At 39.5% G+C, this 18,573-nt stretch overlaps 1 protein-coding gene across 2 annotated transcripts in view; it reads right to left on the bottom strand.

The window, feature by feature from the left end:
* Window positions 1-18,573, bottom strand: part of STXBP5 (syntaxin binding protein 5) — a 181,009-nt gene that overhangs the window by 83,897 nt on the left and 78,539 nt on the right. For both annotated transcript variants that reach the window (XM_074948582.1, XM_074948583.1), the window contains exons 8-9: window positions 8,663-8,786; window positions 7,657-7,735 (exon numbers count right to left, since the gene is read on the bottom strand). In XM_074948582.1, the coding sequence (XP_074804683.1) occupies window positions 7,657-7,735; window positions 8,663-8,786 (203 nt within the window). The remainder of the gene's footprint in view (window positions 1-7,656; window positions 7,736-8,662; window positions 8,787-18,573) is intronic.

Here is an 18,573-nt window from a genome sequence, read left to right as displayed (position 1 = left end):
TAGGAGAACACTTCAATCTTCCCGAACATTCTGTAACAGATTTGGAAGTAGCTATACAGACTTCAAAGAGAAACAGCAGAACTAAAATTCATTTGCAAATTTAACACCATTAATTTAGGCTTGAATAGGGACTGGGAGTGGCTGGCTCATTACAAAAGCAGCTTTGCCTCTCCTGGAATTGACACCTCCTCATCTATAATTGGGAGTGGACTACATCCACCCTGATCGAATTGCCCTGTCAACACTGGTTCTCCACTTGTGAGGTAACTCCCTTCTCTTCATGTGTCAGTATATTTATGTCTGCATCTGTAAGTTTCACTCCATGCATCTGAAGAAGTGGGGGTTTTACCCACGAAAGCTTATGCTCAAATAAATCTGTTAGTCTTTAAGGTGCCACCAGACTCCTTGTTGTTTCAGCTAGACTGGGAGATCACTAACTTCTACATTTCTGCAGGCCTTCTGACTACTACTCCTGCCCTGCCACTCCTATATAACCAGAACTTCTGGGTAATCCAGTGCAGGATCCCAACAGAACACATTAATTTTACCAAGAACTCCTGCTGGGCAGTTAGCCATGATAGCTGGACTGATTGCAGCCAGAATTCTCCCAGCAATCTTAGATTGTGACTAGACTAAGAGTTTGGATCTATAATTCCTAATGCATGCCGCTCCACCAATGGAGGCTACCGTGTAGACAGGCTCAGACAATTTTACCATCACGTCAATAAAATTAGATTTCATAGTGGTAGCTATACCTGGACCAGGACGTACCTTTTCAACACTACAACTTTCACAAACTCGAACAGTGAAGCAGCATCTGTTGGAAATTACTGGTCTGAAAAATCCCTGCAGACAAACCCTGAAGGGAAGGCTGGGTAGTCTGGCTGTATGGGGCTATGTTTTAAGCCCCTGTTTGTCAGATACGATTGCAGGTACAATCACACAGTCACACGACTCAATAAGAAATGAATAAAGAATAAATCAGTGATTCTGAATTGGTTTAGCTAATGAACTACTGCATTTTTTAAAAGGCTTTTGAAATCAAAGGGAGAAGTGAAGGAAGGTACGGACAGTTAGGAAGGAATGAAAAGCTTGCCAATATAAAGCTTGACATAGACAGCCGGTAAGGGAATACTTTAAAAAAAATGCCATGTAAAAATCAGCAAATCCCAATATATATTCCAGGGTGTATAACAAAATGAATAAACTTATTGAGCCAATGGCAATTCTTTTGAAAGATCATAGTGGAGACGTCTTCCCTCCAAAATATCCCCCCAAGCCCTACACACCCTCTTTCCCGAGGAGGCTTGAGAATAATATCCTAACCAATTGGTTACAAAATCAAAGACCCAAACCCCTGGATCTTGGAACAATGGAAAAATCAGTCAGGTTCTTAAAAGAAGGATTTTATTTAAAAAAAAGAAAAAAGAAAGAAAAAGAAAAGGTAAAAATCATCTCTGTAAAATCAGGATGGAAAATACTTTACAGGGTATTCAGATTCAAAACACAGAGGATTCCCCTCTGGGCAAAACCTTAATGTTACAGAAAACTTAACACAGGGAAAATTCACATAAAACAAAAGATAAACTAATCCGCCTTGCCTGGCTTACCTATACTGGTTGCAATACTGGAGACTTGGATTAGGGTGGGTTGGAGAAGATGGATTTCTGTCTGGCCTCTCCCAGTCCCAAGAGAGAACAAATACGTAAAAAAACCAAAGAGCACAAAACAAAAGCCTCCCCCCACCCAAGATTTGAAAGTATCTTGTCCCCTTATTGGTCCTTTGGGTCAGGTGCCAGCCAGGTTAGCAGAGCTTTTTAACCCTTTACAGGTAACAGGATGTTGCCTCTGGCCAGGAGGAATTTTATAGCACTATATACAGAAAGGTGGTTACCCTTCTCTTTATATTTATGACAGGCCCGGCTTGACAAAGCCCTGGCTGGGATGATTTAGTTGGTGTTGGTCCTGCTTTGAGCAGGGGTTGGACTAGATGACCTCCTGAGGTCTCTTACAACCCTAATCTTCTATGATTCTATGAACATGACAGAATATTCTAATCAAAACCAAAGGGAATGTGACATAAGTATGAATAAGTAATTTTTAAAGCAAGATTTTGAGTTAAGACAAAAACTAAACTAGTTAGAGCACTAATTGGAAGCGGAAACAGCAATATGCTAAACTAAGGTGTCCAGTGAACTGTTGTTTCAGGGATTAGTGTTAGGCCTTGCTTTATTTAAACTTCTCTATTATCGATATGGAAGATAGTGTTATCACATTAGTGACATTTTCAAATAGGGTGGATAAAAATCAATGATTTAAAAAAAATTGAAAACATCGTATTTTTTTGAGAAAATGCTTTTTGAGGAAAAAACTTATCTAAAGGTAGTTTTAATTAAGATACATTATAGCTCAAAGATATCTCGTCATGGAATAGGGATTATAAATTCTAATTCTATAATATGAGACAATATATTCATGTAATGTTTAAGAAAAGTTTTGTAAATGAGTACCAATAGGTCATGGATTAGGGACCCAATTTTATGGGGTTTCAGGGGCTTCTGTATAGATTATTTAGGTTAATCTTTCTATCTACCCAATGGGACTCGGTGCTCAGTCTAGAATAGGGGTTCCCAAATTTGGTTCGCGGCTTCTTCAGGGTAAGCCCCTGTCGGGCCGCAAGACACTTTGTTTACCTGAACTGCAGCCACTGGGAGCTGCGTGCAGCCGTACCCGCGGACACTCATATAAACAAAACATCTCGTGGCCTGCCAGGGGCTTACCCTAAACAAGCCGTGAACCAAGCTTGGGAACCCCTGGTCTAGAAGATACCATCAGAGATGCTTAGTTTTGTAGTTCTCAAACTGTGGATTTGTGTCTCCAGAAATAATCTGCTTGTTAACAGCAAAAATGTTTTTAAATAAATAAATAAATAAAATAAATAAATATACATAGGTGAGAAACAACAGACCTCAACCCTATTGTCCCTGTAAATTTACATGCACAGTCAATCCCTTACCTCTCTCTAAAAGTGCAAAGTTTCAAATAGTTCAATGAATAGAACATTGTTGGGGGACAAATAGATCTGGACAAGGAGAAGAAGTCTGAAGATAAATGTGAGAAGGGAGGGACAGGCAGTAGAAACAAAAGTGAAGCTGTTTGAGCAGCATATGAGGTCTTTCTGAGTGTAGCCTTCATTGATTTGAGATCTAACATATTCTCTCACTAGAAGGGAAAACCTATAATGGAGCAGGCCATAATAGAGACCCAGTTTGGGAATATTTTAATGAAGTTCCTCTCCCTGTAAGACAGGCATGCGTGCAAAACGCAAACAGTGCAACAAAAAAATTCAAGGCTTGGCTGCCTGAATGAAACATCATGAGAAGTGTTCCTTCTCAGGAGGAAACTTCGTTGAAGATGAAAGGAAAATGTCTGAACATGAAGGATCTTCAGGTTGGTAAACTTTTTTATTTCATACTTCTTTCGTAAGGACTGCCTGTCTTCCTTCTGGACTATTCTTGAATTCTCATGTTTGAGCAAAAATATAGTTACTCTATTGTACTATCATTTTAGATGCAGTTGTGATAAAAAATAAATGGCTGAAATAGGCAGATCTTCCTTTTACAATTTCACCTTTAAAGTAGTACTGAGTGTCAGTGAATACAATAAGTAATACTAAATGAGCAGTATGGTAATAATAAGTAAATAACTACATTGACTTATTTTGTTTAGGAGAATCCATCCTCAACACACAGGATTCTGAAGACTATTCACCTTGAAAATCACCATCATTTCCTATAGTTTCAGATTTCAGAGTAGCAGCCGTGTTAGTCTGTATCAGCTGTAGCTCACGAAAGCTTATGCTCAAATAAATTTGTTAGTCTCTAAGGTGCCACAAGTACTCCTTTTCTTTTTCCTAATCTGATGAGAGTTTGTGAACAAAATAATGAAAAAATAGATGGCACTGTCACAGCCAAAGTTCTCAACATTTGGCTTTAGAGAAATGTTGTACACATGCTGAGAACCCTGAAGCCTATTTCTGTAGCCTTGAACAAAATGCAGGGAAATAGCTGTTTTATTGCCGACACTGTTCAAATTTGGAAGGAACTGAGTGAGATCTTAAAAAGAGAAATATGCAATGACAGAGTTAAATTACAAGCATTAAAAAAACAAATGGGACAAGCACTATCACCAGCTCATTTTCTTGCAAATATTCTCCGTACTTGGTACCATGGTCAAACCTTAACTGCTGAAGAAAAGGAGTTGGCTATGACATGGACATCCAGCAATCATCCCTCCATAATGCCAACTATAATAAACTTCAGCGGTAAGGGTGAACCATTCAAGAAATATATGTTTGCTGATGATGTTTTAAAGAAAGTCACACCAGTGAACTGGAGGAAGTCACTTAAGCACTTGGATTCAGAGACTGTTGAAGTGATCATCTCACTTTTAACAACAGTAGTTTCTTCTGCCGGTGTAGAAAGAATATTTTCTTCCTTTGGACCAAATTGAGAAATCTTTTGGGACCTGAAAAAGCAGGAAAGTTTGTTTTTCTTTTCCAGATTATGAACAAACAGGAAAATGAAGATGAAGACGACTGAATTAGCTGCAGAAGCCAATATTTCTAATTTCTCATGTTGACCTGGGTGACAGTCTATTTAATTTTTAAAATATATTTCATTTAACTATTTAGTTAAATAACTTTAACAAAAACAAACCAGATTTTAAAAAACTTGAATGTTTAACTAAATTCAAATGCTTGTTTTGTTAAAAAATTATATGTTTGCTGTTGAAGAAAAAATCCAGAATATATAACGTTGTTTTAGTTAAATAAAACAAAAACAATTTAAAATGTCTGGCTGGAGATGTTCTCCTCCTAATACAGCATGGCAAGAAAATCCTCCAAATATTAATGATTAACCTGTTAAATTGGAGATAGTTCACCTCCCAATGACTTCATAAATATCTGCTTCAATTACCTTTGGTAAATGAAATAACCAAACAATCATTCATTTTCTGATATAGCTGTAAAACTAATCTGAAAAGTCTTCAAAATAAATGACTGTCATAAATATAAAGGGAAGGGTAACCACCTTTAAAATCCCTCCTAGCCAGAGGAAAAAACCCTTTCACCTGTAAAGGGTTAAGAAGCTCGGATAACCTCGCTGGCACCTGATCACAATGACCAATGAGGACACAAGATACTTTCAAAGCTGGAGGGGGGGAGAAACAAAGGATCTGGGTCTGTCTGTGTGATGCTTTTGCTGGGAAAAAAACAGGAATGGGGTCTTAGAATTTAGTAAGTAATCTAGCTAGATATGCGTTAGATTCTGTTTGTTTAAATGGCTGAGAAAATAAGCTGTGCTGAATGGATATTCCTGTCTTTGTGTCTTTTTTGTAACTTAAGGTTTTGCCTAGAGGGATTCTCTATGTTTTGAATCTAATTACCCTGTAAGGTATTTACCATCCTGATTTTACAGAGGTGATTCTTTTTACTTTTCCTTCTATTAAAATTATTCTTTTAAGAAACTGATTGTTTTTTCATTGTTCTTAAGATCCAAGGGTTTGGGTCTGTGGTCACCTATGCAAATTGGTGAGGATTTTTATCAAGCCTTCCCCAGGAAAGGGGGTGTAAGGTTTTGGTGAGGATTTTTTTGGGGGAAAGACGTTTCCAAACGAACTCTTTCCCAATAATAAATACCGGTTAGACGTTTGGTGGTGGCAGCGAAAGTCCAAGGGCAAAAGGTAAAATAGTTTGTACCTTGGGGAAGTTTTAACCTAAGCTGGTAAAAGTAAGCTTAGGAGGTTTTCATGCAGGTCCCCACATCTGTACCCTAGGAGTTCAGAGTGGAGAAGGAACCTTGACAATGACTTTAAAAATGTATAGTGTGTACCTTCTAAAATGAAACCTACGTCTATCGCTGAGTTGTGAAGAATATGTATTAAGATTATAACAACCAACAAGAATGCACTTTTATGTAGAAAACCATGATTAAATCGAGTCTTCCTGACTAGTGATTTAAATCAATTTGATTTAAATCAAATCCACCCTGTTTTCAAATGAGAATAAATTTGACAGTGTTCTGAACATCATCAAGCATGAAAAATAGCATAAAAGGACAGTTTTAAGGTAAGACATAAAGGTAGGGAACAAGCTGAGATTCAACAACAAAACACAACAGTGGAAAAAGCAAAATCTTGGAAAAATAAATACAGTTGGAAAGCTGCACTAACAGGAGAGGTTGTGCATAGTTAAGCTTGTTTGATTGCAACTCTTATCTTCTTTAAACCATGTCAAAAATCAGTTAAAGTCTGCATGCTGTAAAAAAAACTTGTTACATTGTGGAGATTTCAAATGACATTTTTCAAATGACTGTTTGCAGTGTGAACACTTCAAATTGCAGAATTTTTATCTTGCTGCATCTTTTCAGTTATTTATAGCATAATTTGGGTCAGAAGCTTGGACACAACAGTTGAGTTGTCAGTTTTTTTAACATATCATGACTTCATGATTATTCAGTGTTTTTACTCCCTGTGGAAAGGAAATACCTGGACAGATGTAGACTGCTGCAAATAGTGCAATAGAACAATTGTCCTCGACTGGGTCAGGGCTTTTCAAAAAATTGGGACTTGGTTTCAAAACCTTAAACCTCCATTTAATTGACTTTAAAGAAAGAAAAATGGTTCATATAAATTAAAATTAACTGTAGAGCATATCAATATATATGGAAGCATTTGTTAATCAGCAATTTTCAGTAGTCTTATTTACTTTGCAAACATTCAAGCAATACAGAAAGCAAAAAAATAATAGAAGGTACAACAAATAAATCAACAGAAATAAGATGGAGATTATTTGAAAATTGAACATCTGCAAATAGCTCCAAGGATTTCCATGAATATTATGATTTTAAATAGCACCTTTCACCCCAAGCATATCAAAATGCTTTACAACTGTAAATAAGAAACCCCTCATTGTATATAAAAGGATGAAAGTCTTCCATTAAGTTCGAGTGACAAGAACATGCTACTCAATATGCAGTAATGTCATCAGAGCCTCTTGTTGGAATTACAGCTTTATTATGTATACACAAATATACATAATTATGCACAGTGATTGTATAAATTACTGCAGCATATGAAAAGAATTCAGCCATACTCCAAACTCATATTGCTTTACTAAAAAATAACAGTTACTGATGGTCTCATTACTAGATAAAGTTAGTTTAATTCTTCAGAGGAACAGATTTCCCTTAAAACTTAGTACAACTGAAAATTTACTTAACTTGCTGCCTATTTATCAGTTTTTCTTTAATGTTGCTAAAAGGTGGCACATGTAATCACGAAGATTTAAAAACAGCAACAAATACTATTTTATCACATTTTTATATTTTTGCCAGCCCTTTGGTTTTAAAGAAGGAGCATATAGCTATGGAGCATTCATCAACATATCATTTTTACCTATTCTAGTCACACATATTTTAGAGTAATGGCTATGTTTTACCCAACAGTAACTATAGTTCATCACTTACTACTGCTTTCCAGAGGTTCCCAAGCTCAGAGATACTGGGTACATATCCCACAAACGAGAAGATACAGAGGACATTCTCAAAGACTACAAATATAGTGTTAAGAATTGACTTATAAGCAAAGTCTTACCCAGCTCTAGCTGTTTTGTATTCCACTTTTAGGATAGGTTTGCAAGGTTCTGGCTTCTTCCCATCTTTTAGCTGCTTTCCTAAATATATATATATATACACACACACATATTTTCATATATTAAACGTCAAAAAAAATCTGTAATGTGCTGAAATCTTATGAAATTATTCTTTTAAATAAATTACAAATTAAAATATGCACACAAATTATTACATTATCACATACTGTATTTTATGCCTCAATATAATGCAAAAGTACAATTAATATTGACACTCATCATGTAAACATGGAATGTTTGTTTGAGACAGCCTTCAAAAAGCAATATGGCAGAAACCAAAAAAATTTTTTCCCTATAATGTAGTTCTACTCTGAAAACTGATTAAAACAGACACTGGAATAAACTGAGGGAGCTGATCTAGTGACTAAAATTGCCGTTTTTATAAAACCTATTCCCAGAGAAGAACCACACTTATATCTTGATTTCCTACAAAATAGCAATGCAAACTATTTTATTTATTTGAACATTCAATATACCTTTCATTAGGCTACTAGTTTGGTAATGGGTATATTTGCTTTAAAATTCTAGAATTTCATAGCACAATTTTGATTTTCCAAGAATTCACACAGATACTTGCTTATCCACAGAAATATTTTAAACAATACATGGATTGCAACATTAAGCACAATGCAAACTTTATGTTCATTCATCTGTGTAGCAATTTCCAAGAAATGCACTCGAGATGTTTCTGAAGACTTAGGAAGGCACTGATTTACATTTTCACATTCAGAAGTTTATTTTCATAAGGGCTTGAGACTTTTTTTTTTTTTTGTAAACAGCTTGGATTTTGCAGAAGTTATCATCATACACCTAGGAAAAAACTCCTTTTGCTAGGGGAGTAGTTTTTAAGCTCTAGAATTAAATAAAACAGGATTTTATAGAAAGGTTTAATGACATATTTCCAGTGTAAGAACTGCCAGACTCTGTGTGTATTCATTCTTTTCTTACCATGTGGAGTGATTGTCTGAAGTGGCTTGGCAGGGGATTTTATATTCCATATGGTCAAGGTGCCATCTGAATGGCTACAAATGAACTGTTTTCCTTCATGGTGCCAAGCAACAGAGTGAATAGCCTGCATAAAGAAATAAAAGGAAGAATTTAGAGTTTTCAGCAGAAAACCAGCAACTTAAAGGGCATGTCTACTCTACAAAATTAAGTCGACTTAAGTTAGGTTGACCTACAGCCACTGCAGTAATTAAATTGGCTGTTCATGTCCACACTACACTCTTTCTGCCAGTGATGCACGTCCTCACCAGGAGCATTTGCATTGACTTAAGTGGGACATTATGGGGGGCTGATAAAAATAGCAATAGGCGATGTAAGCAACACAGTGTCTACATGGACACTGCATCAACCTAACTACATCAACCTAAGCGCTACACCTCCCGTGGAGATGGTTATTAGGTCAGTGTAGTGGGTAACTTACATTGGCGGGAGCTACATTGTAGTGTAGATGCTGACAGAGTTAGGTTGATGTAAGCTGCCTTATGTCGACCTAACTCTGAAGCGTACACCAGGCCTTAGTGTGGTCTCAATTCCCCCTTCTTAAAGAAGATCACACAAACACCAAATTTTAGTGTTAAAGTATTAAGCCATGAAATACCAAAACAAGTATGAATTATCCATGTTTAATTTTTCTGTTACAATTCAGTATTTCTTTGAGCCGTTTCTCCTTTTAAGAGGTTACAACATTGTTTGTGTCAAAAAGTTTTGATAAGAAAAAAATATTATCTTTATGCAGTATTAGTGTTTGCATAAAATTAAAGAAAATTCTATTCTACAATAATAAGTCTGAAGAGAATCAATCTCCCTTTTCAAGCCAACGTTTGGCAGATAATGCCTGGTACTGTTATAAGCTGTATTATTTGAACATTAACACCTGTGCAACAGTTTCTATTAGATATATTCAAATCATACATTACAAGGCAATTTTTTAAATATAGTTTTCAGAAACTTATTGGTTACTTAGGTGATAATGAGACCTTCAGCTATAGAAGGGTGTGTATCAAATGGTTATTAAGTATGGAATTATGCACACCAGTATTCTAGAGTTGTATCAAACCTTGAGAAAAGGCAGTTTTACATTCCTTTAAAATAATTCAACACATTCTGAAAAATTTACACCCAGTATTTTTCTCTTTACAGGCTAGTCTGTATTATACTGCCTCATATTATACGGTTATACAATCCACAATCTGAAGTTTGAGCAACAAAATCAAGGGCCTAAAATTATTTGTGGAATAACCTTTTAGGATCGAAGTGTGATCAAACTGCTAGTGTGTCTTGGATACTGCTTATTACTTGATATTGCCAGGCCAATTAGAATTATAACATACAGTCACACTTATAGCTCCTAGTGGTCAATTAACATCATAAAGAGCATCACTGGAGCAACAAAACTGTGAATGGCATAAAACCTAGTTAACTGAAAACTGGGAATTGCCCTGATGTACCAGACCAACATTCATCACCACCTGGATCACTATATACATCATTTTGGACTGCTGATGCCATTTTTATACTAGCATTGCTAGTCCAAATCTTTTGTAACAGAAAATCTGAAGTGACATTTATGACAGAGGATCAGCTGCAGTCTAAAAAGACTATAGCAAAATTATTTAAATGATCACTCTGGTTACATTGTGTATGGTAACACCCATTGTTTCATGTTCTCTATGTATATAAATCTCCCCACTGTATTTTCCACTGAATGCATCTGATGAAGCGAGTTGTAGCTCACAAAAGCTTATGCTCAAATAAATTTGTTAGTCTCTAACGTACCACAAGTACTCCTTTTCTTTTTGTGGATATAGACTAACACGGCTGCTACTCTGAAAATTATTTATGGCTTCTTTGATGTTAAAAAATATACTAAAATTATAAACTCACCAACACACTTACACAACACAAAAAAATGTATAGCTCTTCAGTTGATTTATATCACAATTCTCCAGCAGGCTTTAAAACTTCAGTGTGTTTCCAGGTGGGTTTTACAAAGTTGGGGTATTTTTGGTCAGAAAATTTAGAGTAGGTTTCTGTCATAACCATACAGCTAAGGGTAGCCTAGAATTCCTCCTTACCCATAAGAGGTTAAGCAGCTCAGATAACCGGGTTAGCACCTGATCAACAGGACCAATGGGGAAAGAAGATACTTTCAAATCTTGGGGGTGGGGGAGGGGAAGGTTTTTTTTGTGCTCTTTGTGTGTGCGTTCTCTCTTGGGACTGAGAGGTGCCAGACAGAAATCCATCTTCTCCAACCCATTCCAATCCAGGTCTCCAATATTGCAACCAGTATAGGTAAGCCAGGCAAGGCGGATTAGTTTATCTTTGTTTTTTCTTGTGAATTTTCCCTGTGCTAAGGGGGAGGTTTATTCCTGTTTTCTGTAACTTTAAGGTTTTGCCCAGAGGGGAATCCTCTGTGGTTTGAATCTGAATATCCTGTAAAGTATTGTCCATCCTGATTTTACAGAGATTATTTTTACCTTTATTTTTTTATTTTTAATTTTTTTTTTTTTAATTAAAATCCTTCTTTTAAGAACCTGACTGACTTTTTCATTGTTCCAAGACCTGGGGGTTTGGGTCTTTGATCATTTTGTAACCAATTGGTTAGGATATTATTCTCAAGCCTCCCCAGGAAAGGGGATGTAAGGGCTTGGGGGGATTGCTGGGGGAAGAGGAACTCCAAGTGGTCCTTTTCCCTAGTTCTTTGTTAAATCACTTGGTGGTGGCAGCGTTACTTAAACCCAAGGTAAAAGGGAGAATTTGTGCCTGGAGAGTTTTTAACCTAAGCTGGTAGAAATAAGCTTAGGGGCTCTTTCATGCGGGTCCCCACATCTGTACCCTAGAGTTCAGAGTGGGGAGGGAACCCTGACAATTTCAACCTATTTTATATTTTTTAAAGGCACCAGTCACCATAGCATCTAGGCATCAGTTGCAGTTATACATTGGAGGCTTTTTCAGTGGAATATGATGTTATTTAGTCTACAGCTGTAACATACTGGAAATTTTGCAACTGCAAAACTTAGTCCAGTGGCACGCAACACATGGCACCTGAATGGTGACCATACCTTGTAAAGAAAATGTATTTTTAATTATGAATTAAAAATGTGTTTCCTGAGTCAAGCACCACAACTTTTAAAATTAAGGGTTTGAATCAGTCCTACTGTGGTAGGTGAAGAGATGGGGCACAATCTCCCCAACTGCCTCCCACCACTCCTTCGGTAGCCTCACCTGGTAACTCTGCTATGAGCCAGGAGCAGGCTGAGCAAACCCACCCAACCCCCTAGGCCTGAGAGCCTGAGCTGCAGTCCAAGTTCCAATGTCCACACTATGGGTATTTTTAGTGTGCTAGCTTGAACCCCTGGGCGTGGAGGCTCACTCTCCACTGTAGTGTAGACATACTCTAACTGGCTTTGCATGTGCCTAGGGAAGCACCTAGAAAAGGACGGCTCCCTTCCTTCACACAGCCACCCAGGGAAGAGCAGAAGAAGCTGATAACCAACCACCAGTTACAGTCACCTGATTTTCTGTCTCAAACCAGGTTAAAGTCCACTTTAACTTCAGCCTGTTAGTGAAAGTTCTTTAGGAACCAAATGCCAGCTGGGGATAGCTAGACAACAGATGACAACAGACAGTCAGTTCAGCCACTGCCCAACCACCACCACTGAAGCATTTCTATGCATCAGAAGCTGCACGGGGGAAGACACAGAAGCCAGCTACACTGGTTTTGGATAGAGAACAACTATGTACTGTAGACAGGCACTGAAGCGAATTCATGATGAAACTGGAATATTACGTTTAGTAGAAGCTTGGGATGTAGGTGCAGGGAGACTTTGTCCTTATGGAACATGGTTAAAAGGGTGTCTGCCATCATGGCCCCAGGTTCACCCACCCTTCTCACTAACGTAATGTGCGCTTCCCACCTGCAAGGAATGTGTCTGTGATGATCATCCTGTCCAGGGAGGATGAGAGGAAGGGGATCCCTGCACAAACTTGCTGCAGGTCCATCCACCACTAGAGGGAAGAGAGCACATACGGAGGACTGTCAGCATAAGGTCCATGGTGTGTCACGTGGGTGAGTAAACTCTCTGGAGCCTCATTTGTAGACAGTGAAGGTGGAGGTGAGAAAGGTGGAGGTGAGAAAGGTGGTGATGTATGTCCAGCCTGTCATGTGGCCGAAGAGCGATAGGCAAATCTAGACTGGGACAGACCTTTGATTACCCGGGCGACAAGTTCCTGCAAAGTCTGGAATCTGCCCCTTAGTAGGTAACCTCAGGCTGTGATCAAGCGAATGGAGGCCCCTATGAAGTCTAGTGACTGTGTGGAAACAGAAAGTTGATTTTTTGACATCGATGCGGACTCTCAGGGAGGCAAGGAGTCTGAGCAACATGGGGGTCAAGATTTGAGCTACGTCTTTGGATTACACTCCCAGTAGCTAGTTGTCAAGATAAGGGAATATAAGGACCCCATAACACCTGAGATGGGCCGCTATGACAGAGAAAACTTTGGTGAAGACTCGGGGAGCAATGGTAAGTCCAAATGGTAGGACCCTGTTTTGAAAGTGCTGAGGGCCCACCGTGAATCTCAGGAATCTTCTGTGGGTTAGATGGATGCCTCTGTGAAAATAGGCATCCTGCATATTGACAGCCAGAAACCACATGCCTTTTACTAGTGACAGTATGATGGCTGCTCAAGTGACCCTATGAAACTCAAACATGTGGATGAAAAAGTTGAGGAGACAGAGATCCAGGACTAGTCTCCATCTGCCCTTCTTCTTGGATACCAGGAAGTAAGCTGAATAGAACCCTTTGCCTTGATAGTTCAGAGGAACATACTCTATCGCTCCCCTTTGTGGTAACGGCAAGGATGTCAGAGTGGTCCCTGAAGAAGGATTGAGGAGGGGGATGTAGATGAGGTAGTGTGATGAACTTGATTGTATATTCATAGCAGATGACATCCAGGACCCACTTATCCATTATTATTGCTCTCTAAGCTGGTAAAAAAAAAAAAAAAAAAAAAAAAAAAAGAGTTCTAGATAACCCCTGAAGGGGACAGTAGGAACAGTGGTTGACAGCTCTCTAGTGGCACTCAGAAATAGTTTTGAGAGGTTTGAATGTGTGATGATGAAGGCTGTGAAGGAGGGCCAGGAGGGAAGGACCATTGGGTCTTTTAGTGCTTCTGAGGTGGTTCACATGATCTTTGGTGGAAGAACTGAGGAGTCCTGAACTGTTGTGTAGGTGACAGGTGGTAAAATTTCCACTTGGGTGCAGCTGTATAGGTACTCAGCAATCCAAGTGTGGCTCTAGAACCCTTGAGGGAGTGGAGGGAATCATCTGTCTTCTGATTAAACAGGTGCAACTCATCGAATAGGAGGTCCTCAATGGTATTTTGCACCTCCCTGGGGAAACTGGATGAGTGAAGCCACGATTCCCTCTGTGTGAGGATATCTGTAGCCATGAAGTGTGAAGAAGTATTCACCGTGTCGACAGCAGGCTGAAGTGCTGTCCTCGCCAACAGCTTGCCCTCCTCCAGGATAAACTGGGAACAGGCTCCATCTTGCTGAGGCAGTTTTTTCAGTAAAGTTCCCCAATTCGCCATTGTTGATAAAGCCGTGTTTGGCCAACAAGGCTTGGTAGTTCAAAACTGGAGATTAGCTGACGAGAAGACCTTGTGTCCCAGCAGGTCTATGCATTTGCCCTCCTTATGTGTCAGGGTGGAGTGCAGATGATGCTATCTGAACCATTCCGTTGCTGCTTGCACCACAAAGGAATTGGGTGGGGGTGGGAGAAAAGAAACTCAGACCCCTTAGCCGATATGTAGTACCTCTTCTCCGCCCCCTTGGGGGTAGGTATGCAAGTGGCATGGGTACGCCAAACTGCTCCAAACCAGTTATGGAAGATGAACCACTGAGTCCAAGTCACTGTTTGAGCTGCTTGGAGATGGGCATAGTTGATCAACGGAGCAACCCTGCTCAGTATCAAGGATACCTAGGAGCTGATGCTGCTTGTCTTGTACTTCCTCCAGCGGAATATGAAGGTTGTCTGCCATCCTTTACAGAAGTTTTTGGAACTGCCGAAAGGGAAGCCGAAGTCACTGCAGCATCTGGAGAGGACATCCTTTATTCCTTGCTACCTCTACCGATCAATGATGCCATTCTCCAACCAACTCAAACAGTGACTCAGACTGAGTGGTTCATCCTCCATAACTGGTTCGGAGCATCTGTTCGAGGACACCCTAAGCGGGGTAGTGGCAAAAAGTCTCCCTTGCTGAATGGGGGGGTTCCGAGGGTGGGTAGTGAGGCCAGGATCCCCAGTAGGGCCAGCAGGACAGATCCAGCAGAGGCTGTAGAGGGCTCCATGGTATGGGAAATCAGTGACTTCCCTGCTGCTGGTTAGGAGGGTACTCTGGTGGTCCCTTTGGATACCCAGAGCAGCAGTAGGGAATAGGCAGTCCTTGTACTCCATTGGAATCCTCAGATAATTCAGATCCCGGTTCCAGTGGCTGTACCATTGGAGCCGGTGGGAATGTGTAAACCATAGGATGATGAGTTGAAGTATGACTTCACTGTGGTAGGTCCTGGATAGGCAATCAGATCTTCCCAGGTGTGGATGGCAGAAGAAGACATGGAGATCTCAGTTCTCCTAAGGTGAACTGTTCACGTGACTCCAGTGATTTCTCTAATCTGCCTGGCGTTAATGGTACTTGTTCCATAGCCAGAACCGGCACCAGGATGGAAGACTGTCCCAGAACTGATGGATCCCTTGGTTTAAGGGAGGCAGACACTGAGGGTGTGTGCAGCTCTATACTGGAGGATTCACTGGTCTGCATGGTTTCTTTTCATGCTTGTGCATCTGTGCTGGAACTTGCGGAAGGTGCATTGTCCTTCTTCGGCTTGGAGGAAGGCTTACTGCCATGTTTATGCACATGCTTCCTTGCCTTCCAACTAGGTCATGGTACTACGCTTGTAGCAGTGGTACCATCAGGGCCAGAGTATCTCTGCAGCCTGAGGTGCATGCCTGGCTGTCTAAGGCCGATGTATGGAGGGGATAGGGATCTGACTGAGGCCTCATGGAGGCTTCCACGAGGTGCTTCTTAAGGCAGAGAGCCCAGTCTTCTTGGGTATGGTTTGCGAAGGACTGGCACATACTACACCTGGATGAAGTGTGGGCTTCTCCCAAGCAGTAGAGGTAGCGTTGGTGCTTGTTGACCAAGAAAAAATGTGGGTACTGAGATGGGGAGGAATCAATAAACAGATTCCCCCAAAGTCTCAGTTCTACTGAAACAATTACTAAAAGCTAAAACTACATAAAAAACAGTAAAGACTAGAAGAAAAACTAACTATATAAAATTCTAAACATTTTTCCAAGTGCATCAGAGACGGAAGACACTAGTAGTTCCAACTCTGATCATGCGGCAGCGAGAAGGAACTGGAGATGCTGTCAGCCCATCCCACCCTTTATCACCTTGAACGAACCATGAGGCGAAGCAAGGGCACACGTGAGGACCAACAGACACTACTACTTTCAAATTCACTGGCTGTGGACACATGTGAAATACAACACGGACCATCACTCGAAAAAGTAGTTAAACATCTACTAGGGACAAACAGTTTTAAGGCAGCAGGTCTGGCAAATCTGCACTCAAGAGTCCTAAAAGAGCTGGCTCAGTAGATCTCTGGCCTATTGATGTTCATTTTTAATAAGTCTTGGCAACTGGAGAAATTAGAGAAGACTGCAGGAAAAGGCCATCAGGATAACTCAGGTAACACTGGTTAGCCTGACATTAATCCTGGGAAAAATAAAAGGAAAAGTTGATATGGGAGTCAACTGATAAAGAATGAAAGGATAGGAATATAATTAATACTAGTAAACATGTTTTTATAGACAAAAGTCTTTTCAAACAAACCTGATTTTATTCTCTGATAAGATTACAAGTTTGGATGACCAAGGTAACGCCATAGATGTGATCCAAAAGTCTAAGTGTAAGGCATTGACTTTATACCATGTGACATTCTGATAAAAAAAATAGCAGACAATATCAATAGAGCATATGTTAAATTGATTAAGAACTGACTAACTGAAAGCTCAGAAAGTAGTCATCAATAGGGAACCATAATCAAATGGAGATGTTTCTAGTGGGGTTCTAAAGTACTAAACCCGATGCTGTTCAACATTTTTATCCACAATCTGGAAGTAAATATAAACTCACTGCTGATAAGATTTGCATATGTCACAAAATTGGCAGATGATAAATAATGATGAGAACAAGGCAGTCATGCAAAGCACTCGGGATACCTTGTTAAGCTGGGCCCATGCAAACAAAATGTGTTTTACTACATACAAATGCAAAATTATACATCTAGGAACAAGAAATGCAGGCCATATCTACAAAATGGGGGAGCATATCCTGAAAGCAGCAACTCTGAAAAGGATTAAGGTGTCAGTGGACAAGCAACTCAACATGAACTCCAAGTGTGATGCTAAAAGGGCTAATGCAATGCTTGGATGTATAAGCAGGGGAGTAGTAAGTATAAGGCACTGGTGAGATGCACACTGGAATATTGCATACAATTCTGGTGTCCACAATTTAGAAAGGATGGGAGTTAGAGTTCTATTGTGGCTGTCTTCCAATCTGTTTAGTTTACTGAAAAGAAGATTCAGAGGTAACTTGATTACAGCATAAGTATGTTCAGGAGGACAAAAAACAGGTATTAAAGTGCTCTTTAATTTAGCGGAAAAAGGCATAACAAGAACCAGTGGCTGGAAGCTGAAGCCAGATAAATTAAAATATATATTTTATGTCCAATTTGATGATTGTGTAACTGTTTGCACAAACTACCAAGGGAAATGGTAGATGTTCCATCTCTTCATGTCTTCAGATCAAGAATGGATGGCCTTCTGGAAGATATGTTTTAGCCAAATACAAGTTATTGGGCTCAATACAAGGTAACTAGGTAAAATTTAAGGGTCGGTGATAGACAGGTTAGAGTAGTTGACTTAGTGGTCCCTTCTGGCTTTGAACTCTATACATGTTAATTTAGGTTGCCAAGTCAACCACTTAAGTTAGAAAATGCCACATTTATGGTTGGCAGTGCAATCTTAATTCTGATCCCTTGTGTATGTGCATTATGAAACAACCTTTAATTACAGGAGCATGTACTATTTCTCCCCCTCCACCAGTTTCCCCAAGCTCCATGACTCATTCTGTGCACAGAATGGCCTCACAAAAGAGCAGAGAGAGTTAAGATGGCAGGGGTGACTAAATTTGGCACTGACTTTTGAATGCTTCAATTTGCAATCTAAATAACGGCCTTTATGAATTTTTGTAAGTAATATATAGAATAAGTCAATTTTTAAAACAGCATGTAGAAATGTCATTCACTATCTCTATAAATGAACATTTTTCAGTAGAAGCTGCTATTTTACCCATACCTGCTCTTACCAAAGAGTGATCCACTTTGATTCTGTACAACAGAGTATCACAGAATCATGGAATATCAGGGCTGGAAGGGACCTCAGGAGGTCATCTAGTCCAACCCCCTGCTCAAAGCAGGACCTATCCCCAACTAAATAGAGTAAGACCAATCCCCAACTAAATAGAGTAGGGCACTAGTTCTTATACGAATGTATAAGAAAGCAGGAAACTTTCAAATTTGTTTTAAGGCAAGGCGTATGCTCATACTACTATTTTGGGAGAAAAACTGGGGACTGAACAAAATTAAAATAGTATGATTAAAGTTATTCTGTTTCAACAAGTATTCATGAATCAATTTTGATATAAACACAGCCCAGCACTGGGCATTAGGTGGAAACAGACTGCTCACTGGGAGCTCCGAGTAGCCTTGTGCTTCAGAAAGGTTC

Source organism: Natator depressus, chromosome 3 (assembly GCF_965152275.1).
Source record: "Natator depressus isolate rNatDep1 chromosome 3, rNatDep2.hap1, whole genome shotgun sequence".
Lineage (NCBI taxonomy): Eukaryota > Metazoa > Chordata > Testudines > Cheloniidae > Natator > Natator depressus.
The sequence above is the reverse complement of the archived record's forward strand: the minus strand, read 5'-3'. Positions and strand labels throughout refer to the sequence as shown.